Raw genomic sequence first — 26,210 nt, 5'->3', positions numbered from 1 at the left:
TCGTTTTCACTGATGCGTGTGAACAGGGATAGTTGTGACAGCTTCATCGTCTGTCCAAAGGAAGAACTTTTCCAGTTTTAGTACATCGTTGTCGTGTAAACATTCCCTCCGCTATGTTGTAAAGATCATTAATTATTAAATGAGTTCAGGCTATAAAGCAGCTCTGCTGAAACAGTGATGCCGTCCATCAGCTCAGCTCAGCTCTTATTAAAACAGTGTTTTACTGACTTGATCATATAAATTATCCTGGTTTAAAACAGTGTCTGGTGAGATATTATCCTGTCCTTTATTTATTAATGAGAGAAAGCAGTGGATGAGGATGAGGAGCAACAGAGGAAGAGGGATGAAGAGGATGGACAGACTATCACTGTACTCGAGAGATTGGCAGAAAAATAAAGGTGAGGTTTTTAATTTATCAAACGAAAGATAATAAAGCAATGTATAGTTTAAATAAGCAAGTTTATCAACAGGGAAAAATACATTGACAGTATAGAAAACAGTGGATTAAAAGTAAACAAGAAAACAAGTGTGTATTTTAATGAAATCATATAAATGTACAATAAAGATGAATAATTTTAAAATAAAAAAAGGTTTCAGTTTGTCCGTCTGTTGTCTATAATGATGTTGTGTGTGTTTGGGTGCAGTCCCTCAGTTCTCAGTTCTCCATGTTCCCGTGTTTTCATCATTAAATCCACTCCTGCGTCTCCGTCTCCGTCTCCTGCCTTTGCTCCTCGTTTCACAGAACGACTGACTGAGGATAACATACACCAGAGCAACAGGCGAATAGAATCAATGAAAGTAAAATTACATCATCCCAAAACAGCAGTTTGATACTTTCTGATCATTTGTGATACACGACATATTCATATTCAGCTTCAATATAACATGAGTCAATTTTAGATGTATGATTTTCTCACAGGCTGTTCAGCAAAATAACACAGGTTTACATATACTGAACATCATGTTTAGAAGATGAAGACCCTTTAAACTACTGTATTTTCAAAGTATTTCAAGTATAATAAAAATGCATGCAGAGCATCTTAACACCGAGCCAAATGTTTTAGTTTATAGTCGTAGTAATTGTAGATAAAGGGTTAAAGTTTCACTTCATCATCATATAATTCTTTGCTTTACTGAACAGGGCATCTTGGATCATAGGAAGCTTTTTTTCTTGTTGTGTATGTTTCCCAGTCCTCTGAAAAGCGCTCCTCCAGTGGACACCTTACTGATGATCTCTGCCCTCTTCCTGACGTCCATTAAAGACTGAACGCGATCTCGAAATCCAGGCTTGGCTTCTTGTTTCTCAGACTCGATCATCAGATCAATGTAGTCAGAGACAGAAAGAGGATTGGGCTTGAGGGCGATTTCCTCCAGACGCTCCAAAGACATTTGAGAACTTTCAATCAGTTCAGCCACAATATCCTGGACAACCTCAAACTCCTTTTCAAGCTCTTCAAAGATCTTTTCCTTTGACATGACCTGTCCATGTGCAGCCTCATATCGCCTTTTTAAATCCTGATAGGTTTCCTTTCTCTTTTCTGTGACATATTCCCATGTGTATTTCTGATTAAAGTGCACATTCCAGACACACTTTCCTGGACACACCGTACACACTCCAGCTTTCATGACACAGCACTTATCTTTGTCACTGTCATTTGCAATTTCGCATGGGTAATGACATGTGCAGTGACACTTCTGGCAGTTCATTAAGAAGTAGCCAGATGTGTTTTCGATCCGTTTTGGGACAGTTACTTCTACTTCATATTCATAATCCTTGTTAGCATCCATTTCCGCCTTGTGTTGCTGCAGAGCTGCTCTTGTCTTCTTGAGTTCATCCAGTTTCCTCAGACCAGCATTGATTTGGGTCTGAAGGCCTTCCACAAGCACTTCAAGCTGCTGTCGCTCTTTCAGGACTTCCCGTGTCAGAGACAAGCTCTTGGTTTGCATCTTTATAAGGGATGTGAAGAACTTTCTCATGCTAGAAAATCCCAGCTTCCAGAACATCTGATCAAAGTTGTCACAGTCGGACTCCTCATCGTCTGCAGAAGTGTTATTGGTGGCAAACAGAGCAGAGTTGTTGAACTTGAAGTGAAGTGGCTCTCCAGACGCATTGGTAGAACAGGGAACCCCAGAGACTCTGATGGCCTCGATAACAGGAGGTTTTTTCCCATCTGCAAAGGTGACCATCATAAGGATGTTTTCAGCAATATCCTTCCCAAATATGGAAAGAATGGAGTCAAAGACGTATTTCTGTGTGTGCCTCAGACGAGCAAGTGAAGCCTGAACTACAAAACACACGGCATCAATGCGGTCGATCCCTCCTGGATGAGAAAGGAACTCCTGAAACTGCTTTGTGATTTCCTGGTCTTGTGAAATTCCTCTGGTGTCACCGAAGCCTGGTGTGTCCACAATGGTCAGAGAATATGGGACCCGGAAACCATCCATGTGATTGATTTGATACGCCGTGATCTCTGAAGTCTGACTTTCAGCCTGGGATTTCTGCTTCCCTTCATCTATCAGCACAAACCGGAAGTCATCTTTCCATTGCACTCCCAGGATGTAGTTGATCATGCTGTTAATCAGAGTGGATTTTCCTCCACCTGTGGCTCCGATCATCATGATGGTCTTGTTCTCTTTAGGGATGTTTCTCCCAAACGTTATTCTTCTGCAGAATCCATCACGGTTCTGCCACGTTTCATCCAGATGGAGTTTAAACATGGGCAGGTTTTCATTACTTCCATCGGCTATTTTTCTGCTCCAGTTGTTCTTGATATCATGTGCAACCCTTAAACCCTTTCCATCGCTGTGGTCTTTTCCCATGGTGCTGCTGCTTGTGTTTTCTCTTGATGTTTTCAGTGTGTCATTAACAGCAGACTGGCACAGTCTATTTATCTTCTCCTGATCTGTTTCCACACGAGCTGCTTAAAGAAAAACAATACAATAGTGTGAACATCCGGTCATCAATACAGTATAATTACTGTTTACAGCTGTTCTGTATCTAGACTAAATCTGATGTCTTGTTTGAACAGCCTAATCTTTACACATGCTGTCATGACACATTATATATATATATATATATAATATATATGTTACACAGTTTGGATATTTAGCTGTTTTCCAAAAAATGTGACATTTTTGAATTTCGAGATAATCTAAATCTTGAAGAGAAAATAAACAGATAATGATAAATAATAATGAAGCTAGTAGGTGATTTTCTGGCTCCTTGCAGACCTTGATAATCCTATTACAATACAACTACAAACGTCCCAAGGGAATCCTACAGGAACTCCTGAGTTTTATGGAGATGGCCGTGGCTGAAGGGACACACTGCCCAGATACTGTTCACAGGGTTCGTACAGATTCTGTCAAATGAAATTGCAGGACTTTAAGCACTACTTTTTGGGATTTCAAGGACTTCAATCAGCACTTATCAAACAATGTCTTTATTTAATTAATTTTTTTACTCAAATTACATATATATGATATCTAATGTTTCACGTCATAGAGATCAATCCACTGACCAGCGCTGTCAGGAATGGGAAATCACCTTAACCACTGAAATGATATTGAAACAGATTTTTTTCCTATGAATATATGATTGACCTGAAGAATGAAAGTTAGATTATACTTATTAATATAAATCATATTAGTTGGCTTAATATGTTCATCAAATATATATTTCTTTTCAGTTATTCTCATGCTTAATTAAGACTGCTAAAATGCATTGTCTGAGCTTCTGTTACTGTCACTGTTCATTCTTGTCACATTACTGTCAGTGTTGTGTTTCTGTTTTTCTGATTAGCTCATCTGTTTCCCTGGTTACCCTCATTAGTTCATTTGTATCACCTGTGTCTTGTTAATTACCTTACTTTGTATCACCTGTTTTCAGTTCATCTGTCTGTGTATTTATTTTCCTCTGTCCTCCTCAGCTGTTAGCTGTATGTAGAGTTAGTTATCTGCCTGTTTATATCTTTTTGGATTATATTTTGGAATTAAACTCTTGCATTAAAGCCCTCTGCCTTCCTCATCTTCTTCTGCCTGCACACACCCGTGACAATTCTATTGCTTTATCACATTTTATCTTCATTTAATTGCACAGCACATATTTAGAGCAGCTCCAGCAGGGCTCAGTGCTGAGGATCGGGTCAGCGGTTCAGATGTTTAGATACCAGTGAAATATCAATTATTTAATCCAATTTTGATTCTAAATTAGATTTCGATTCGACTCAATGAATATTTAATACAAATCCTATATTTATTAAAGGGGTCATATAATGTCAGTTTTGTACAAGCTAATATGATTTTTTAGGGTCTAAATTAAAAGTTTGTAATATACTTTAATTAAAATTCTCATTAGTATTGTAAGAAAACACTAATTTTACCTGGTCAAAAACAGCTCTGTTTTCAGCACGCCGTTTCAGTGCATGTGTCTTTAAATGATAATGAGGTTTGCTCACCCCGCCCTTCTGCTCTGTGCGTACACCGTTTATAACACAATAACGTGTCGTTCATTATAAACGTGGGATTATGAATTATATTGAGAACGTCGTACATAGAAAACATGCCGTAATGTACCCTGAGTGTAAAAATAGCCACATTCATCGTGAAGCGTGCAGCAAGCGATTTGCAAAGATCAAAATAAAGATTAATATAAAGGTTAATAAAACGTTACACTCACTTCTTCTTCTGGAGGTGCAGCAGAACACGAATAGTTGGTACTGATCCTCTTTTCAGGAGCAGTTTCTTAGCAAATAACCAGCTTTTTACTGATCCTATTTTTTAAAGCAGTCTGGTGAAATGATTCGCGCAAACATGAAAGCATTGACGTTGATCGCGGGGAATTCCCTTCAAAAACAAACTCAGCCACTGTGTCTTCAGCTGTATGGATTTAGGAGCATCAACATGATGCAGTGTTCGTTATTACAGCCAAGAACACCACAATCACTTAGACCGACGCCATTCTACTCAGCACTCCAGCTATCAACACTGAACGCGCTGGTCGGCGCGACGGCGCCTGCTATGATTGACAGCTCGCTCACGAGGGAGGGTCTGTGTTGAAATGCTGCTGTCAATCAGCCATCGTGGGAGGAGCGTCGATTTTGTGACGTCACAAAATCGAACAGCTTGATTTGAGATGGGAGGAAACATATAAGGAGATTTAAAAAAAAAAAAGACTGGATGGATTTTTATCATTTTATTATGGTTGTGTACAGGCACTGCAAACAGTGTACACACATTTCAGTACAATCAACTTGTAAAAGTGCATGTACCATTATATGACCCCTTTAAAAAGGGAAAAGAAAAGAAAAGTGAACATAAGTTTTCAAGTGTTTAATTAATAAAAAATAAATTTAGAGCTACAAACCTGTATATTAAACTTTTTATTTTAGGTACAACTGGGTACAATTAAAACAGAACCCAACTCTACATTTCAAATGCATACAATGAATAGACAGGATTTTGATGCAAGATGAAAAATTGATGCTGAAAATTGTGCCCTTTCTGTCTAACAGCTAGGCCATATACAGAAATTGAATAAAGTTATCAAACAGTCTGAGCAGCATTAATTATAAATTATATATAGACTAATCAAAGTTACAAAAGTTCTTTAGTCAAGAGCAGTGAGTGTTTTTGTCTGTTCCCTTTGTTCTTTGATTAACTTTAACGACAGAGATAATTAGTGGCTATTGTGTACTGTCCCTTTAAAGGGGTCATATAATGGTACATGCACTTTTACAAGTTGATTGTACTGAAATGTGTGTTGGCAGTGCCTGTACACAACCATCATAAAATGATAAAAATCCATCCAGTCGTTTTTTTTAAATCTCCTTATATGTTTTACCCATAGACTGTAAAAAATATGGACAAAGCGTCTGTGACGTCACCCATAGACTTTCTGAAGAACGGGTTTGAAGCCGTTTATGGGGGGTATGGGCGGCGCCATCTTGGAAAATCTTGGGAAATCCTAACCCCGCCCACCTTCTGACGAAGCGCGCGTCACTCAGCTCGCTCTGCTACTCCGGTTATCTCTGAGTAAATTTTAGGCAACGAAATATGTTATAAAACACCACACTAACTAACTCTTTTCGTTTTCATTTAAAGAAATCTTAAACATTATAGCCACACAAATGTGGTTCAGGCAACGATTATATTCACTGCATATAACGTTTGCCTATTTATAACAAAACAAAATATAAAACACAAACCTGCCTATTTTCATATTAAATATAATATAAAAAATATTAAACATTTTAATATGGTCCAGGCAATATGTGCATTTGTACTAAACAACAGATGTTGCAGTAAACAACATTACAGATCATATTCGTTGTATTAAAATTTAAAATGACAAAACTCAACCCAGTCTCTTTTTGTTAAATTTCACTTTTATCAATATTAGCCATTATAAAAGTAAAAGGTAAAGTTACAAGAAGCTATACAAATCAAGCAAACAATTCAGTCAAACATACAAAGTCAGCGCTCTAGTCTAACCATACAACGGTAAAGTTAAATACTTATAAAGTTATGAAACTTCCCCTCAGCCAAAACGATTGGCCAGGGAACAAATTATAGATTCACGAGACCAAAAATCGCCCGTTAGATATAGATAACGTCCGAATGACAAGCCGAGGAAAGGCTGTACCAGGCGGAGAACATGAGCGTTGAGCGTCCGCTGATCGCCTGGATGTCACAACCTGGATAAAATTTGCATACATCTTTATAAATAAACCACAGATTTGAGCTTTAAACAACTACATTCTCGCCTGAAAAACTCTTAAAACTACATTTCATGATACAGAAACAGTAGTATTATATGTCAACTGTATTAAAAAATGGCGCTTCTTATGTTGTCATTCTCCGTGGCGCTGCCTTGTCAGCTGTCAATCAAGCTGTCAATCAGAGTTAACCACGCCCTTATTGTCATACACTTTATATCTAAATACGATCTAAACTAACGAGTTAGAAAAAAATTCACAGCCCTCATGGTTGTCAGGCACTCGGAACCTATCGAAAAATACAATAAAAGTCCATGGGACCAACCTGTAAAAACATGAATTTATGCTGTGAAAATGGACATTTTAACATGGGGGCTATGGACATTTGCTCCCTTTTGGGACCTCGCCCTAGCGGATTTTCGATGTATTGCAGTTTTTCGCACTTCCGGGTAGGCTTAATTTTTCCGATCAGAATGTTTCCGCTTGGTTTTACCCCATCTCAAATCAAGCATAGACTGTAAAAAAAGATGGACGACGCCCCTTCACTCTCTTCCATTGATGAGAACTGAAGCCGCCAGAGTCCCGATATGGCGCTGACATATTGGAACTTGAGTCTGCGCAGTAGCGATCTCGGGACCAGACCTGCGCAGTAGTGAGCAGGAAGTAAAGCCACGAAATCAACGCTCCGCCCTCACTCTCGCAGAATGCACTTAAGGAGAGTGGATTCTGCACACTTTTTTAAAAATTGATTGCAGTACGCAGAGCCGCCTTAACCTAATGTTAGGCCCCGGGGCTGAGAGGTTTTGTAGGCCCCCCATCCCCTCGATTTATAGAGTCTCATTTTAAAAAAGTGTAATAGCCTATCTAGTTAATCTACATCACAAAATGCATTAGTTTCTTTCGAGACCTACAACAGTGAGTTTTTTTTATATTGTTTTTAATTTTAATATTGTTATTAACAAATCACTGAGCACATAAACACAAGAAACTTTATTTAACAACCACACACTGCAACTAAATTTCAACTTTATGCAAATGAGAAGCGATTTTCGCGAGCGACAACCAATAGGAAAGAAGCCTTTCAGTGAAGCTCAGCTCCCGTCACCGTCTCGAGTGCAGTGCAGGCAAGACAGAAGAGTTCAAGGGCGATTTCACTGTTTTATATGATTTGACTGTAACTAACCACAAACATGGATATAATAAAATGATGCATGGAAAAGAAACTTTCGACAGTCTCAGTGAGTTTAATTCATACATTTATAGTTCGAGTGTTGTTGTAGTTTTATGATGCAAGTTTAGCACTGCTGCAGTTCATTTTACAGTTTCCCCTGCATTATGTTGACTATTAGGGACAAGAAAATTGATTATTTGTCAAATTCGGATGACGTTTTAGTAATTTATGACAGTATGAGTGAGTTTAATTTGTAGATTGATCGATCGTTAATCTATTAAATTATAATAATAATTAAATTATTTAATCCACTGAACACTGCTGTGTGGTAATATAAAAACACTCCCAACAGCATACTGTTTCTTTTGAGCCTAATTCCTAGTCAAATTAAAATGATATAGTTGTATAATATCACTTGTAATGGTGTTTTGTATAGATGTGGCCAGACGAGCAGTCTAAACGGCTCATTCGCGCCGCGGGACCTCTAGACGCGCATAAACGCGTCTTTGCATTGACTTAACATTGAAATCACTCGCGCCATACGCTCAATTCGCGTTTGGTGTGAACGCACCATAACAATAACATTAGAGCGACAGCACTACCAACGCCCACAAGCGACTAGCGACAAAATCTGACAAGTTAAAACAATATGACCTTTTCAGCTCATCATGAACCTGAACATGGGAGGCCCCTGAACTTGGGAGGCCCCTGGGCTTCAGCCCAGGTAAGCCCGTGCATTAATGCGGCCTTGGCAGTACGACAAGAGGCTTGTTAAAATAAAGTAAATACAATCTCCTCAGTCCTCCGAAGATCCCGAAAAAAATGTCCGTTGGTGCTTCTGTGACTACTTCGCTCGAGAACCTGTCAATCACAGCTGTCAATCATGACGTTACACCACCGCATCACGTAACTAAATAAAAACTTATTTTTGAAACAGACACTTGAACTTACATCAGCATGATAAAAACGACAGCAAATGAAAGAAACCACCTTTGGAAAAAAGATATTTGAAGTGTAATTTAATTGTTTAGTTGGTCTCACGTCCCATTGAATAACACGGGGAGGCGGGGCTTATGACCTATACTAGGACCAGTCACCGGGGGGCGATCGAGACGTTTTGGCTTCACTTTTCAGGGCTTGTGCGGCACGCTTGAAATCAAGCCGTTCGAATTTGTGACGTCACACAATCGACGCCCCTCCCATGATGGGTGATTGACAGCAGTTTCAAACACAGACTCGCCCTCGCGCCCTCGTGAGCAAGCTGTCTGTCATCATAGTGCATTGATATGCTGGAGCAGAATGGCGTCGTCTAAGCGATTGTGGTGTTCTGTTCTTGGGTGTAATAAGGAACACAGCAGTCATTTTGATGTTCCTAAATCCGAACTGCTGAAGACACAGTGGCTGAGTTTTGTTTTTTAAGGGAATATGCCAAAGCATTGATGCGGGGATTCCCTCACGGGGATTCCCCACGATCAACGCCCATGCTTTCATGTTTGCGCGAAACATTTCACACCAGACAGCTTTACAAACGAGGGTCAGTAAAGCTGGTTTTGAAAAAAAAAATTGGTACTTACGTGTTTCTGCTGAACCTCCAGAAGAAGTAAGTGTAACGTTATATTAACCTTTATTAATATATTAATCTTTGCAAATCGCTTGCACGCTTCAAGATGAATGCGTCTAAGGTTTACACTCAGGGTACATTACGCATGTTTTCTATGTACTACGTTCTCAATATAATTCATAATCCCGTTTATGATGAACAACGCGTTATGGTTATTGTGTTATTTATGGGATGATTATAGTCTCAATATGATTGACACGTGCAAGCACACTTATCAATGAACTTCATACATGTTGCAGAAATGTTTTATCCATGCCTTTCAACTTGCGTGTGCAAAATTCAAAATTGAATGAATGTGAAGCAATTTGTACAAATAGAGACATTTTTGTGAATACAAATGTTTTCCTTTGTATTAGTGTATCATAATTTGCGCATGCAACACAGAAGATGTGCATGTGTGGATCAGGTGACACGCGTGCATTCATTGACGTCTTTTCTGAGTCGATCTCATTTGATTCATTTGGATTTTGAGACTTTCTTTTCACGGTTTTTAAGCATTTCACAACCCACACACAAACAACTACAAATGAATAGGCCTGGTGCTAATTAATAATGTGTGCACAACTACCCATCTATTTGACAAATTCACAAATGTGCGTCACTACATTTAAACTAATACAATACAACTTGTGTGTGCAAAATCCAAAATCACATGAATGTGCAGCATTTTGTACAAATAGAGACATAGTTGTTAATACAAAACCTCGATTTTAAATTAATGTAGGACAGAATTTGTGCGTGCAACAAGTAAGATGTGCATTTGTGGATCAGGTGACACGCGTGCATTCATTGACTCGTTTCTGAGTCGATCCTATTTGATTCATTTGGATTTTGAGACTTTCATTCCGCGGTTTCGCCTTGCACGATCCACACACAGCTGTCTGAGTAAACCTGCTACCACTAGATGGCAGTATTCTGCTAAAACAGACAACGGCAGCGTAATCAAGCGTTCTTCCTCATTTAAGACGCTTAATGTGAGTGATATTGAAGCACCACATTTAGTACACAATATTGGCCTACCTTATTAATAAAGCATATTTATAGAGGCAAACAGATTGCATCAGATTATGAACAACACTCATAGAAAAACATTATAAAACGCTTAACGTGTAATAGCACGTTGCATGTTCAATAAGGTGTATTGGCAACTGAGTTTAAATATCACCGTCATTACTGCATTGACGTTAAGCTTTTTCTTTATAATATGCGCTATGGGAGGAAAACTATATAGCCTACAGACAAGAGCCTATGAACGCGACGCGCGGCGTTTCACGTTAATGGCATTTCCCTTCCTGAGCCTGTTAAAAAGAAAAAGCTTAACATGAAATTCTGCAGTTGCGTTTAACTTTGCGTGTGTATGGGAGAGCAACCGGTCCGAGAGCTCGGTGAAGCAAGTTTTAGGTTTTGATATTCGCCGCATTTTCTAAAGGGACCATCTGCAAATTCCACTCACAGTCAAAAACATATAAACGTCCAGTCATTCATTCAAATTATAGTAAATGCAAATTTACCTGTAAGTCAGTCTTACAGGAACCTTCTACGAGCTTTGGAATTTGAAAATGTCTGTTTTTAAATATTAAAAGTAATTTTAATTAAAACAAATTATACGTTTTAACGCAGTTAGTGGAATTGGCAGACGTTCCCTTGTGCATCATGAGCTGTGGTTAGCGCGTCAAATCATTCTCATGTAGAAATATGCAGCTACACACACGTAGGGCCAGTTGATTTTCAATTAACATTTCATGTCGATATACAATGGTTGCATATTGTTAAAACTCATATAGCCTATAACAGTGGCTTATGGGTCAAGGGAAAACAAATGTACTGCGAAAATCGTCTTTAACATTTAAAAACAGACATTTTCAAATTCCAAAGCTTGTATACTAGGCTATGTATACAATGTGTAGTCAGATAAAAATTAAGCCTATAATATGAACGCAAATGCGAAATTTCACGTTTTTTAACAGGAAAAAATGCCAAGCTTATGCCATGTTAAGCTTTTTCTTTTTAACAGGCTCAGGAAGGGAAATGCCATTAACGTGAAACGCCGCGCGTCGCGTTCATAGGCTCTTGTCTGTAGGCTATATAGTTTTCCTCCCATAGCGCATATTATAAAGAAAAAGCTTAACGTCAATGCAGTAATGACGGTGATATTTAAACTCAGTTGCCAATACACCTTATTGAACATGCAACGCGCTATTACACGTTAAGCGTTTTATAATGTTTTTCTATGAGTGTTGTTCATAATCTGATGCAATCTGTTTGCCTCTATAAATATGCTTTATTAATAAGGTAGGCCAATATTGTGTACTAAATGTGGTGCTTCAATATCACTCACATTAAGCGTCTTAAATGAGGAAGAACGCTTGATTACGCTGCCGTTGTCTGTTTCAGCAGAATACTGCCATCTAGTGGTAGCAGGTTTTCTCAGACATCTGTGTGTGGATCGTGCAAGGCGAAACCGCGGAATGAAAGTCTCAAAATCCAAATGAATCAAATAGGATCGACTCAGAAACGAGTCAATGAATGCACGCGTGTCACCTGATCCACAAATGCACATCTTACTTGTTGCACGCACAAATTCTGGCCTACATTAATTTAAAATCGAGGTTTTGTATTAACAACTATGTCTCTATTTGTACAAAATGCTGCACATTCATGTGATTTTGGATTTTGCACACACAAGTTGTATTGTATTAGTTTAAATGTAGTGACGCACATTTGTGAATTTGTCAAATAGATGGGTAGTTGTGTACACATTAATAATTAGCACCAGGCCTATTCATTTGTAGTTGTTTGTGTGTGGGTTGTGAAATGCTTAAAAAACGCGAAAAGAAAGTCTCAAAATCCAAATGAATCAAATGAGATCGACTCAGAAAAGACGTCAATGAATGCACGCGCATCACCTGATCCACACATGCACATCTTCTGTGTTGCATGCGCAAATTATGATACACTAATACAAAGGAAAACATTTGTATTCACAAAAATGTCTCTATTTGTACAAATTGCTTCACATTCATTCAATTTTGAATTTTGCACACGCAAGTTGAAAGGCATGGATAAAACATTTCTGCAACATGTATGAAGTTCATTGATAAGTGTGCTTGCACGTGTCAATCATATTGAGACTATAATCATCCCATAGTTATTGTGTTACAAACAGTGTACGCACAGAACAGAGGGCGGGGTGAGCAAAGCTTATTATCATTTAAAGACACATGCACTGAAACGGCGTGCTGAAAACAGCTGTTTTTTGACCAGATAAAATGAGTGTTTTCTTACAATACTAATGAGAATTTTTAATTAAAGTATATTACAAACTTTTAATTTAGACCCTAAATAATAATATTAGCTTGTACAAAAATGGCATTATATGACCCCTTTAAGACCAGCCGCTGTTGACAGAGACGCGGATCTCACACGCGCCTCATTCTCTCACGAGTCACAACTCTTCACGTTCATCATAAGACTGCTCTTATGTTATGAAGATACTCAACAAAAAGACATTTTGGCGTTATTGTGTGTGCTATTGTTCGTTCAAGCGCAAAAGATAACTCTATTCTGGGCTGTCATGTGTGCACGCACGATATCATTGCAAGTTTTTCTGTCACAGTCACGACATTCACAGGCAGCGAGCACTTTTTTGTCTTGTCGCGCATGAATGGTTTAAAAGCATTTGAATGAATAAGAGCTAGTGTTACATGAATACATGTAACACTAGCCAAAGGATGACAAAAAATTAACAGATGCTGCATTATTGCGTTAAAAGCCCAAATTTGTTTATTTCATATCAAATTGCAGCATTTTGCATCAGATAGCCTAATTGCGTATAGGCTTGACATCGCGATTGCGATATGATTAAATGTGCAGCACTAGTTGAGGTTATTTTATGATTTAGATAAAACTAACATAAAATCTCACAGCATTAGCTATAAAATGGAGTTTGCAAGCCTATGAACAGTGGAGGAAAACTAATACTTGGGTAATAGATAAATAAAGATGAAAATAAATCGATTCTTGGCGTTTGAGAATCGATTTTGAATCGACCACATTTTTAAAAAACGATTAATCGAAAATCGATTACATTTTTTTTGCCCAGCCCTAGAAATAAACAGTGTTTAGAGTTTTTCGGTTAGATCTAACAGGTACAGAAATATGAATAAAGTAATCAAATGTGAAAAAAGCATATTCATTCCTGTATAAATTAAATATAGATGGATATTTTTGTAAAGTTGAAAAGGATAGCCAATTTAGTCAAGAGCAGTAAGTCATTTATTTGTCCTTTGTTTGATTAACACTGAAACACAGCAGCAGGTTTATTAGACTGCTGTCCCTTTAAGACCGAACACACGGCCCCATCTGAACATGACTACGGTCACTTTAGATATAACCGACTTTGTTTACTGGAATACTCACTAAGACAGACTTTTTTACATAATTTTGTGTGAATTCGTCCATACAAGCGCAAGATGTGAAAGATAATTCAATTCAGTGTTTGCGCGCTTCGGATGTTTGCGTTCATGAAACTTTTTGACCTGCAAACGTCCTGTAATAATGTAGGGAATCGCTTGTTATTCATAAATCAGGTAACAGGTACATGAGCTCGGTATTGGTGCATTCCTATTTTTAATAATTCAAGCACTTTTCAAGTACCTATTCAAAAATATGTATGTTTTCCAGGGCTTAAATTTCAAAAAGTCAAATTCAAGTACTTCAAGCACCTTGTACGAACCCTGTGTTTGCTGCTTAAGCAGGTAAAGAAGTGCTCTACATCACCAGAAGGGCATCTGCCTCATCACATCCTCAGATTCTTAATATCACAGCCTACTGTAGTTCTTGTGTTTCTGCTCGCCTCTTCTCTTTTTCTGTTCCTTCCTTCAGTGATTCTGCTTGTTAACAGCAGGTGTTCATCACTAATGCTCAATCATCAATCGATTATGAACACTGAGCCGTGGTGATTTAACACTGAGGATTTCGATCCGTCCATCCACAACATTCTAACAACACCGTATACCATCTTACAAAGTTAATTTTATCTGTCTGTTTGTCTGAGAGACAACATTAAACCTTCAGATTTCAAAATATGAAGTAGTACTTCAGGCTTTCATAAAAGCCAACAAAAAGTTTGTCTCAACTTATTAATCAAGTTGAATACAGCCAACAGGAGTGTCTACATGCACACCAATATGCTGAAATGTTGATGCAACATGTGATTGCAGCATTAAGTGTTTTTTTTTACAAATAAAGATAACATTTACTCAAATATTTTGTTGACTCACCTCTTTCTGTGGCTTCTGCAGAGAAATATAAATCTTCATATTTGTTACAAATCAAGTAACGTCCATCACTGCCTTGAACAGTTTCCTGCAATGTCGCTATGAGGTCGGCAGCAGTGCTGTTTGTCCCCAGTCTGTAGTGTCTGTTAAAACACTTATTGATGATTTCCTTTATGACGTCATTGACTTCGGTCGGCTCTGCCCCGTCAGGCTCTTGTGTCGTGAGCACCAGAGTGTGTTCAAACACACTGTCAGAGAAACAGTTGAGCACCATCTCCACACACACTTTCTCTTCTCTCGAACACTCATCGGGTTTGAGGACCAGAACGATCACATGAGGTCCCGGCGCAGACAGAGACACACACTCCTTCACTCCCTGTGTGATGTGACGTAGTGAGAGATCGGAGCTGAGCAGGAGAGGAGTGTTGATGACCGTCATGTGTCTTCCTCTGACTCTCTCACTGTACGGCTCTACATCAGCTGGAGGAGATTCACTGTCAAACGCTGCTCTTCCTAAGATGAAGTTTCCCACTCGGCTGTTTTCTGATACACTCCTACCCAGAAGAACAATCCTCAGACCACTCACTGAAACACACAACACACATGACGTTACAGTGCGTCACAATGTATCATCTAACTGTAAAAATGAGGCACCATTTAGTCTGGAACTTGAAGCGACCTTCTCAAGAAGTGCCTCAAATATTCTGATCAGTGTTAGTTCATGTCAACTCAGGTGCATTAAAGGGATAGTTCACCCAAAAATGAAAATTAGCCCCTGATTTACTCACCCTCGAGCCATCCAGGTGTATATGATAAACACATACACGGCTCAGGAGGGTTAATAAAGTCCTTCTGAAGTGAAGCGATGTGTGCGTATAAGAAAAATATCCATATTTATAACTTTATAAACTATAATCACTGGCTTCTAGCAATTGGCCGTACGCATTGGTTTACGGTGGAAGAGTAACCCCTTGACCCGACGCACAGCGTAATGATGAATGTGGAAGCTCAGAGGAAAGAGCAAAACAAAACACTGGTTGCAACTTGCAAATTAAAAATTTTGAAGAGAAATGTCAGAGGATTTCTATATAATAGAAGTGGAGCTTGAGCCAGCCCTGTTTGAACTGCGAGAGGCGTCAAAGCTTACGCTACTCCTACATCTACGTCATACATCGTCAAAAGTGTTACCCTTTTGGCGCAAGTCGACTTGCGTAGACCGTCTGCTGGAAGCTAGTTATTTTAGATTATAGCGTTTTAAATATGGATATTTTCTTACACGAACGCATCGCTTTGCTTCAGAAGGCCTTTATTAACCCCTCAGAGCCGTGACAAAGGCTAATTTTCATTTTTGGGGGAACTATCCCTTTAATTAATATTAACAGATACTTTTGTAAATTAGTAAATATCGAAATTAACATGAACTACTCCTAATGTGTGTCCACTAACTTGGATAGGTTAAATGCAGAGGACAATTTCTAAATATGGGTTATCATTCTTGGCCTTCACATTTCACTTTCATGTAAATGCTTTTTAAATACTTTTTAAAAGATGTATTTTTCAGTGTTCGTTCATGTAAACTAAAGTTAACAAATGAAACGTTATTGTGTGTGTGTGTGCGTGTGTGAGTGTGCATTTGGTCTACAGGTTCTCCAGAAGTTGGCATCTAAATGGAAAACGGTGCATGTGTATCTATAAAGACTACACTTACTCAGAGGAGGCATTCTGTTTGCGCTGTTTCTTCTCCTGAGAGGAGGAAAATGGGCCGCAGCTGCTGGAAAAAAAGAACATTTTAGTTAGATTTCATTCTTATGTATAGCACAGTAATTCCACACCTAACTTAGTTTTACAAAAACTAAATAAGAAAACTTATAAATACAGGCAAACTACAAAGATTTATAAATGAATTATATATTAATTTAAGTGTTTGATTTTGGTCATGTTCTCTGTTGATTTGTTATGAAGATTAGTCATGTCAAGTCACATTTATTTATGTAGTGCTTTATACAATATACACTGACTGGCCACTTTATTAGGTACACATGTTCAACTGCTCCTTAATGCAAATATCTAATCACTCATATGGCAGCAACTCAATTTAGGGTACGTTTACACAACAACGATACACTACAAAAAAATGCTTTTCTTAGGTATCTTGGTGTGGATTACAGTCCAAATATCTAAAAATTCTTAGATATTTTATATTATATTATCAAGATATTTTATATTATCAAGCATTTACTTGACAAGGAAAATAAAATAAGATATTATATCTTGTTTTCTGAAATAAAATATAAAAATATAAATAATGTGAGTTTTTTCATAAAACAAGCATAATTATCTGCCAATGGGGTAGGAAAAATTGTTTTGTTTTCATTTGAATTAAGATTATTTTTCTTACCCCATTGGCAGATAATTATCCTTGTTTTAAGCAAAAACTCACTTCATTTAGATTTTTGGAGTACAACACTTTATAAATGTATAAAAGCACCTAGTAAATGCTTCTTGATGCAAGTATTTTTTTTTAATATTTGGACTGGAAACATGACAAAAACACTAAGTAAGAAAAGCATTTTATTTTTAATTTTTTTTTTTGCAGTGTATGGTTAAAATGGAGAAGTTTTTCCTTTGAGTTTTCTGCGTACAGATGACAACATTGTCAAAACTATGTCATAAGTTTTCTTAACACCCAAATACCCTGCAATGGGCCCATGCGCTACATTGAGTACTTCATCTCGCAATTTAGTGGGAACTACAATCTATACCACCGACTCACCCCCGCTGTTTTCGTTCTGGGACATCAAGTCATGGAAGATCATCCAATCTTGCTCTGAAAACCCTGCATTCTGCACCTCATCCAGGAACAGGACAGCATCAAATTAACTATTTATCTGTGCAGCCATCAACTCTGCACGAGAAAAAGAAGCTTTTGAAACATAATGAAATATATTAAAAAAAAAAAACAATGAAAAAGAAACATAATGAAATTATGTTAAAAAAAATGGAATGGTATGGCATCAGAGGTGTGGGCTATAATTGGATAAAAAATTATATGGAAAATAGGAGTTAGTTTGTACAAATGGGTAATCATCGGTCAGTAAGCCTCTGGTGTCCCACAGGGGTCAGTTTTAGGCCCCAAACTGTTTATTCTTTATCTAAATTATATTTTCAAAGTATCAAATGTACTTAAATTTACTGTTTTTGCTGATGATACAAATGTTTTTTGTTGCGGGGACAATCTGCAACAGATGATGGAAATGGCAACAATCGAAATGAATGAATTAAAACTTTGGTTTGATTCAAATAAGTTATCTCTCAACTTGAACAAAACTAAATTTATGGTATTTGGGAATCGTAATATAAATACAGATGTCAGACTGATAACTGATAACCAAATAATTGAAAGAGTTTATGAATGTAAATTTTTGGGTGTTGTACTTGACCATAATCTGTGCTGGAAGCCCCACATCAAAAATTTGTGCATGAAGATGGCCAGGAGTATTGGTATATTAAGTAAAACCAGATACATATTGAACAAAAATACATTACATATCATGTACTGCACACTTATTTTGCCATATATGTTATACTGTGTGGAAGTTTGGGGAAATACCTATAAAAGCAATTTACAAAATATTTGCACACTACAAAAAAGAGCAATCAGGATAATAAATCATACTGGGTATTACGAGCACAGTAATCTTCTGTTTTTTAATTCACATTTGTTAAAATTTATGGACATTGTTACATTTAAAACTGCTCAATTTATGTTTAAAGTCAAAGAAAATAATTTAAGTAATAAAAATAAAAATAATTTAACATAAGTGCAATGTTTAATGAAAGAGATGGGGGATATCATCTAAGAGGATATTGTATGTTCAAACATCCTCTTGTGCGAACTGCTATTAAAAACATGTGTATATCAGTTTGTGGGGTAACCTTATGGAATGGACTGGATAATGACATGAAACAGAGTCATAATATCATTCGGTTCAAAAATAGATTAAAGAAATCATTATTGGACCAATATAGATAAGCATAGACTGAAACACAGGACTAAATCTGTAATGTAAAAGTATTGTGGTTAAGGTATTGTTGGGAGTCATGTAAGATCTGAGAAAAATGTATGCTTTAACTGCGTATTTATTTGCTTTGTAATATTATTATTTTGTTAAATAGGGGCAGGTTTAAATAAGCTAATTGCTTCTGCCTGCTCCTTCTCGAACAAATCTTGGTTGTTTTATTTTGTTTTAATTAGTTTTAGTTTTAATTATTTTTAATTATTGTTTTATCTGTTGTATAACTATGTTGATTGTTTGAGACAAATAATAAAGAAAGAAAGAAAGAAAGAAAGAAAGGAAGCTGGAAGGAGAGAAAGGCCACGAACAGCATAGTTACTGGATCAAACTCTCCATGAATAGAATTCTTAACTGCTATTGTTTTAGGCCTTGTCCACACGGACACGGGTATTTTTGTAACCGTGACTTTTTTTATGCGGTTCGGCCGTTCGTCCACACGGAAACGCAGTATCAGGTCACTGAAACGGAACATTTTTGAAAACCCCTGCCAGGGTGAGTATTTTCAGAAACACTGCATTGTTGTCGTGTAGACAGTAAAACCGGGGTTTTTGCTTCTGATTCAGGCTTCTGATTGGCCAACGTGGCTTTACGATCGCCGCCTGCTGGTGTGGAATGCTCTTGACAGCGTGTGATAGCGTGTTTTTTGCGTTTTCATGTAGGCGGAGATTTCTTTTAAACCGAGCATGCGTGGACAGGATTTTTTTTTTAAAACGCAGGAGGAAAAACTCCGGTTATTAAAATACCCATGTCCGTGTGGACTAGGCCTTAGAACACATCCCAGCACATCATGAAAACACATCTGGAAATTCCTCAGCAGATACTTCAAATCTATTGATAGTAGGTAGTGGAGCGACAATGAGTAACGGAGATGCCTCTGGACAGATTATTACCAAAAATCAGATCAAAAAGCAAATCAACTTTGTGCAATGGAACGAACATACCGTAAATCCTCTAATATAGGCCGGGGCCTTTATTTTACTCAAGCGCATCGCGACCCAGGCCTTTATTGGAAGGAGGCCATAATTAGAGACAGGCCTTTATTTGTATTTGAGCAAAACGGACTACCAGTAGAATGAATAAAAACGAGATTTTGTGTCTATTTTAACCTATAAAATACTAGGTTAATTTATTGAAAACGTACAGTTAGTTACCATATAACATTATGGTATGCATACAGAACATTAACAACAAATAAATATAATATAAATAATATTTTTTGTGAAAAGCAATGATTCATTTTGAAACAGTATTTGTTCCAGCAGTAGTAACGTTAGCTCCACAACAGCACGCATCTGTGCATTCATTTATTTCATTCATTCATTCACACACTAGAAACGCGTGTTTTTTTGCGTGTAACTTACAGACAATATTGCGATTAGAACAAAGCAAATAGAACTGACCTATTTCTCAGCTGGATCCGTTGCTCCTCGAAATAATACTTCCAAGCACTTCTGAGGTAAATTTTCCAGGATTATTATTACTTAGATAGATGTGTGTTATCCAGCTGATTGTGGGCGTTCAGGTTTGCGTGGATCGCCTCAGATTATTTGCGTTTGAATAACGCGCGCGCTCCGTAATTAAGAGATCAAAGTCAACAGAGTATTTTGAAACTCGTTTGCACTTAAGAAAAAAAGCGAGCCTATCGCGCCAGCGCGATTGTCGATCCCAGGTGGTTAAAAAATAGATTTTCGCCAAAAATCCTCTTTGGCTCCGCAGCTGCCATGGTAAACAACATTAGCCTACCGGTGACTGAATTCTCACGTGCGAGTCAAGAGCGAAGTGATTGACATGACCAGGCTACCATAGCTATGGCTTGGATTCATTAGCAAACATTGCCCCCCTGTGGTATTTGCATGTTACTATCACAAGCATAATGTTGTGGCCTGCCCAGAAAAACGTTGGTTCTAATAATAGCCCCGGCCACTATTAGAGACCGGCCTTTATTTACCTCCGCCAACAGCGAGACCGGCCAATGTTAGAGACCCGGCCACTAATGGAATACAGGCCACTATTAGAGGATTTACGGTACTTGTAAGTGCTATTCCCTGAACCAGTAAACCTTTGTCCAAGCTCGATACTGATGAAAACGGTAAGGTAGATTCTAAAATAAAAGATTCCAAAGCACCTGTATCACACAGAATCTTAACAGGTACATTCTCATCCCCACCTTGCAACGAAACAAACCCATCCATCGCAAACGGAGCATAAATTGGATTTAAACTAGTTAGACATTATCCTGCGAGAAAGCCTGAAACAGCTTCTCAGAAGGATAAAGCGGGATGAACACAATCAGTCAGTAATACTGGTGAAAAAATATTTTGTGATCTTTTAGATCCCAAACCACAAGTTTGTTTAATTTTGAGGACAGGACATTCCTTCTTCCAATGTCCTTTTTCAAAGCAGTAGTGGCATATGGAGTCAGGAATGGCTTTTGGAGGAGCACCCAGCAAACACATTTACGTTGTGGCAATGTCTGTGGCACGTTGCATTTGTACTTTGGCAACATCGCGGTCTATGTGCTCACAACATTGTAACAACATAGAATTGTAAGACGCGGCAGGGCTGTAGCAACGTTGTGGCGCGACATTCAGCAACTGCTAGACGACGTTCTGACAATTTATTATGCTATAGATTTAGATATCCCCCATTTAGCATTTTCAATTAGTCAGATGTTAGATAATTATATTATTATTATTATATTATTATTATTATTTAATAGGCCTGAGAGTAAATTCATTATAATCAACACCTGCAAGTGTACAGAAGGTTATGTTAATTCAATTTTATTAAAACTGCAGATTGTAATCAAATTGCACTTCCAAAAGTCATACATTTGTGAAAAAAAAAAAAAAGAAATAAAGGAATATACAAATTTATTTTAAGTATAATAAATAAAACATAAAAAGCAAACAAAAAGTAACAAAATATAAAAAAATGTTAGATGCAGTCATCGTAGCTCTCTCCCACAATCATCAGCATTGCAGTACTTATAGCCCCGCAAATGAGCCTCCGGTGGAAAAACCACACTCCCACTAAACACCAGTAACCAAAAACAAAACAGAAGAAAAACACAGGCCCAGCACTCACTGGGACCTAACAACGTGATACGCATGTGCATGACGTCATCGTCTTCAGAGATTCACGTTTTTGTTGTTTACATGGAGATCTGTTTATCTGTTTTTCAAAAACTTGCACTTTGAAACCTGTTTTCAAAAGTTCACATTTTTAGGCCCCACAAAACACTGTTGTCGTGTAAACAAACGGTGTCATTGTGTTTATCACAATGGATATTAAAGTCACCCATTAAAATGACACTGGGGCACATTGCATAAGTCAGATAAAATTGTAGTAAGTTTGCTAATAAAAAAAAGCAGAGGGTCTTGGAGGACGGTAAATAGACACAATAAGGGTAGGGCTACGGCCGTTCAGGTGAACAGTCAGGATTTCAAACGAATATGGCTTTAAGACTAAGACTGGCAAGACTTTGAGGTACACACATTAGAAAAGTGTAGATTAGTAGGTTTAAACAAACTCAGGAGGTAATGCACGGCTGAGGTGGAAGTTGTCCTCTGGCCAAGTCTCAGTAAGACACAGAAAGTCGAGTTTTGAATCTGAGATGATGTCTGAGATTAGAAGGGCTTTATTGGAGAGAGATCGGACATTGAAGAGAGCACATTTTAATCCTTTAGATTAACAGTGCAGGGTCAACTAGCAGAGGAGCTAGCACACTGTGGTCAACAGCTCTCTCGATGTTGTGGGGTTTATGAGGACCAGTGGATCGAAAGGAGCTGATGGAGTAAGAGTTATTATAGGAGAAGTTCCTGCGGGATCCACGGTGGAAGTATTTTGGTCGGCAGAGAATGTCTCTGAAGCCGCTGGAGTTCTGCTGCCGAGTAAGACAGCCGTGGAATGGCTGCTACGATAGTGACAAGAAGGATAATCCAGAGTAGCGTTTTAAATGTCCACATATTGCCGTCTCGATGATGTTGCATGGTCGGCAAAAAGGCTCCAACAGCAGGCAGGAGATCGGCGGCGTTCACAGTTGACGTGGAAGCAATCAGCAGCAGGCTAAGCCGAGAATATTGACAAACATACACCGTGTCCTAACCAGCCGCGACACGCGATGATTCTATTTTAGAAACCGTTTCTATTTCAGCCACATCACGGCTGAAACAACAACAGAAAGTATGATGATCTCAGGTAGCCTACTGTTTATGTGCTTTATTAAATGTTAAAAGCGTCTGTGTGAGTTTCAATATTATTTTGTGTGCCTTTTATAGCTGTACAAGCAACAATTCAACTCAGATCTTCAAAATAAATGAACAATAACGTTCAAACTGTCAACTCATTGTTAACAGAAAAGTTCATTCTATGACAGCGATTGTTTCGGCTCAGTATGTATTTTTAATAATGTTAAAATGGTGTAATATTCATGAATTAGATTATTTAGGCTACTTCTCCATTTCATGCCGGGAGCTTGCAGAGAGAGGGTTAGGTTAGCGCCCACTCGCTCTTGGCTGTGATTTTTATCGCAAGATCTTCAGACTCTCCATGTTTCAAAGCTTGGTTGGGTGAACTGTTTCATGTCATAAACTGGAGAGGACACGTTCCTTGGAGTCCAAATCTCATCGCCAATTCCAAACTGTATGGCAGGCCTTTGTCTGAATAGTGTATTATTATTGTTCTCACTGTAATAATCTATTGAATCTGCGATAATGCTTTGTATATGTTAGACACCCCCCTGTTTTGTTTTGATTTGTTTGGTTTTGTTTTGTTAGGGTTGTTGTTGGGTTGCATTGTTTGGTTTTCTTTGTATTTCTAGGTTGGTACACTATGTACAAAATTTAAATAAATTAAAATAAAAAATCTAAATGGGGAATCTATTCGACTGTCATAAGCTGTCAACTACTATTACTCTGGCGAGCTGTGATATAAGCTTTTTTAGATCTGTCTTTGTGAAGGACACGTGACTCAAGCCACATACAAGATTATCTTGGAAAAAATTGCTTCCTTCTGCTCTGACAATGTTCCCCGACTCAAGGGATTGTTTTTTCCCACAGGACAATGCTAGAATCCACACAGCTCATGACCACCAGATCACAATCTCCAGACCAATACCCAATGAAAACATCTGGAAAGTGGAAGTATTTTTAAAATTTGCAGATAAATAATCTTTATAATGAATAGATTTAGTATTTATTTATCCAAAAAAGATAATTTCTGTGAAAGACACTTAAATAATCACATACTGAAGTACTTCTTACAGTCTTACAGTTTTTCATTGTTTGGAAACATGATGAACACAGTGAAAATTAAAAAAATGAGCATAACTAATGCATGAATACTTTCTTACAGAGTCAACTGAACTTACAGAACCAGTTGAACCAGGAACATTTCAGGAAAACAAATGAAACCGGTTTTTCATCATTCACAAGAGTGAAGTTCACAGCCAGTCTTCAAAACACACTCACTCACACAGACTCTCTCTCTCTCTCACACACACACACACAACCCCTAAACCTACCCATCACAAACAACTTTATGCAGTTGTAATACAACATTGTTTATCAAGTGTCTTCATAAACCACGTTTATGTTGTAATACCAGTGTAATATACATGTCATTATACATATTTGTGTCCTCATAAACAAGTACACACACACATGCACAGGCCAGTTTACAGCTGGACAGGTTTCCAAAAAACCAAAGTGTCAGAGAAGATGTTTCAGGGTTAGTTTACTTCAGATATCACATGAAGCTGTTGAGAGAGCGTTTCTCTCTGAAAGAGTGAGAAGCGCATGATAATAAATACTGTTTGAGGAATCAAACTCACTAATAAACACTGATTTCACAGCCATATTAGAATGCACAGCCTTTCTATGATTCACTCACAAAGACACACTTGATCTTCTGTCAATCATGACATAAAGAGGTTTAAATAAATTCATCAGAAGGACTTCAGCACAGCATTAAAACGCCAAAGTGACCATTGACACATCATAAGATGACACTCATATATGAAAACAACTAAAGAAAGATGAAGCTCTCACCTCAGATTTCATTTGTAGATCTGTCTTTTTCCTCTTCTGAACTGTAGTTTTGAACAGCAGCTTTGAAATTTCTTTCACTTCTACAGAACAAGGAACTGTTTTCAGGTAGAGGCGTGAGAATGAGAAGAATGACAGTCAGATGTCAACACACGTAATCACTCTGATCTGGTTTGTTATTCAGAAATATTCATTCTCAGGAAACAGTGCTGAACTGTTTTAATACCTTTTTTTTTTTTTTTTTTTTTTACAAGTTTGTGAAAATGAGCTTTGGACATTAAAAGTGTATTAGGTGTGACAGTGTATGTTTTCTTAGTCTGGTTTTTAATTAGAAATGAAAATACACTAAAACAAGAAAAAAGGCAATAAATAGATAAATAAATTTGATTTGATTTTTGATTTGTTGTCTGATTGAAAATGGTTAATCAGCTTGAATATTTCATTTCCACATATGGACGGACATGAAACTCTCCTTTCCTCTAATTGGTCCACCAAAGGTGAACTTGTGACATCAGTTCCTCCTCAGTTGTGTGCAACAGAATACAAGTCAAGTCTTCATTTCTATAGTGCTTTATAAAATACAGAGAAACAGGAAAACGATTCAATGATGCAAACAGTTAATTTCGGCTGTACAGCAGATCTAGCGAAAATAGTGTCACAGTTCAGCTTAAGTTCAGTGATGGTTCATTTTTGTTGTATAAAAGTCATTAATTTAGTTCACATATATATATATATATATATATATATATATATATATAGCTAAAACAAATTTGTCATCGTTTACACAACTCAAAAATTGTTCCCACTTGTTTCTAATGATGTGATCAAACCAACTGTACATAATACAAGTCAGTTCAGAGTCACAAAACTGACTCAAAATGTTGCACTGAATGTTGATACCAACTATGGATGGAAACAATACAAGAGGGAGAAGAGGAAGAGTGTGTGTAAGAGGGAGAGAAGGAGGAAGAATGTGTGTGTAAGAGGGAGAGAAAGAAGACTGTGTGTGTGTAAGAGGGAGAGAAAGAAGACTGTGTGTGTGTAAGAGGGAGAGGAGGAAGAATGTGTGTATAAGAGGGAGAGAAGGAAGAGTGTGTGTGTGTAAGAGGGAGAGAAGGAAGAGTGTGTGTGTAAGAGGGAGAGGAGGAAGAGTGTGTGTAAGAGGGAGAGAAGGAGGAAGAATGTGTGTGTAAGAGGGAGAGAAAGAAGACTGTGTGTGTGTAAGAGGGAGAGAAAGAAGACTGTGTGTGTGTAAGAGGGAGAGAAGGAGGAAGAATGTGTGTATAAGAGGGAGAGAAGG

General features: G+C 37.7%; 1 protein-coding gene across 3 annotated transcripts; it reads right to left on the bottom strand.

Moving 5' to 3' along the window:
- Positions 1-822: 822 nt before the first annotated feature.
- LOC311081055 (uncharacterized protein) lies at positions 823-25,002 on the bottom strand. 3 transcript variants are annotated; one of them, XM_084111452.1, is made up of 5 exons: positions 24,914-25,002; positions 17,561-17,692; positions 16,496-16,558; positions 14,791-15,372; positions 823-2,921 (listed from the first exon to the last, which is right to left on the bottom strand). In XM_084111452.1, the coding sequence occupies exons 2-5, from the start codon at positions 17,601-17,603 to the stop codon at positions 1,153-1,155; spliced, it is 2,457 nt and encodes an 818-aa protein (XP_083967578.1). In that variant the 5' UTR covers positions 17,604-17,692; positions 24,914-25,002; the 3' UTR covers positions 823-1,152. The 3 variants fall into 3 exon arrangements, with proteins under 3 accessions (XP_083967578.1, XP_083967579.1, XP_083967580.1); XM_084111453.1 differs by having other exon boundaries at positions 16,496-16,555; XM_084111454.1 differs by having other exon boundaries at positions 823-2,918; positions 24,914-24,997.
- Between the last annotated feature and the right edge of the window lie 1,208 nt (positions 25,003-26,210).

Source organism: Abramis brama, assembly GCF_963993115.1.
Source record: "Abramis brama genome assembly, chromosome: 4".
Classification (NCBI taxonomy): domain Eukaryota; kingdom Metazoa; phylum Chordata; class Actinopteri; order Cypriniformes; family Leuciscidae; genus Abramis; species Abramis brama.
The sequence above is the reverse complement of the archived record's forward strand: the minus strand, read 5'-3'. Positions and strand labels throughout refer to the sequence as shown.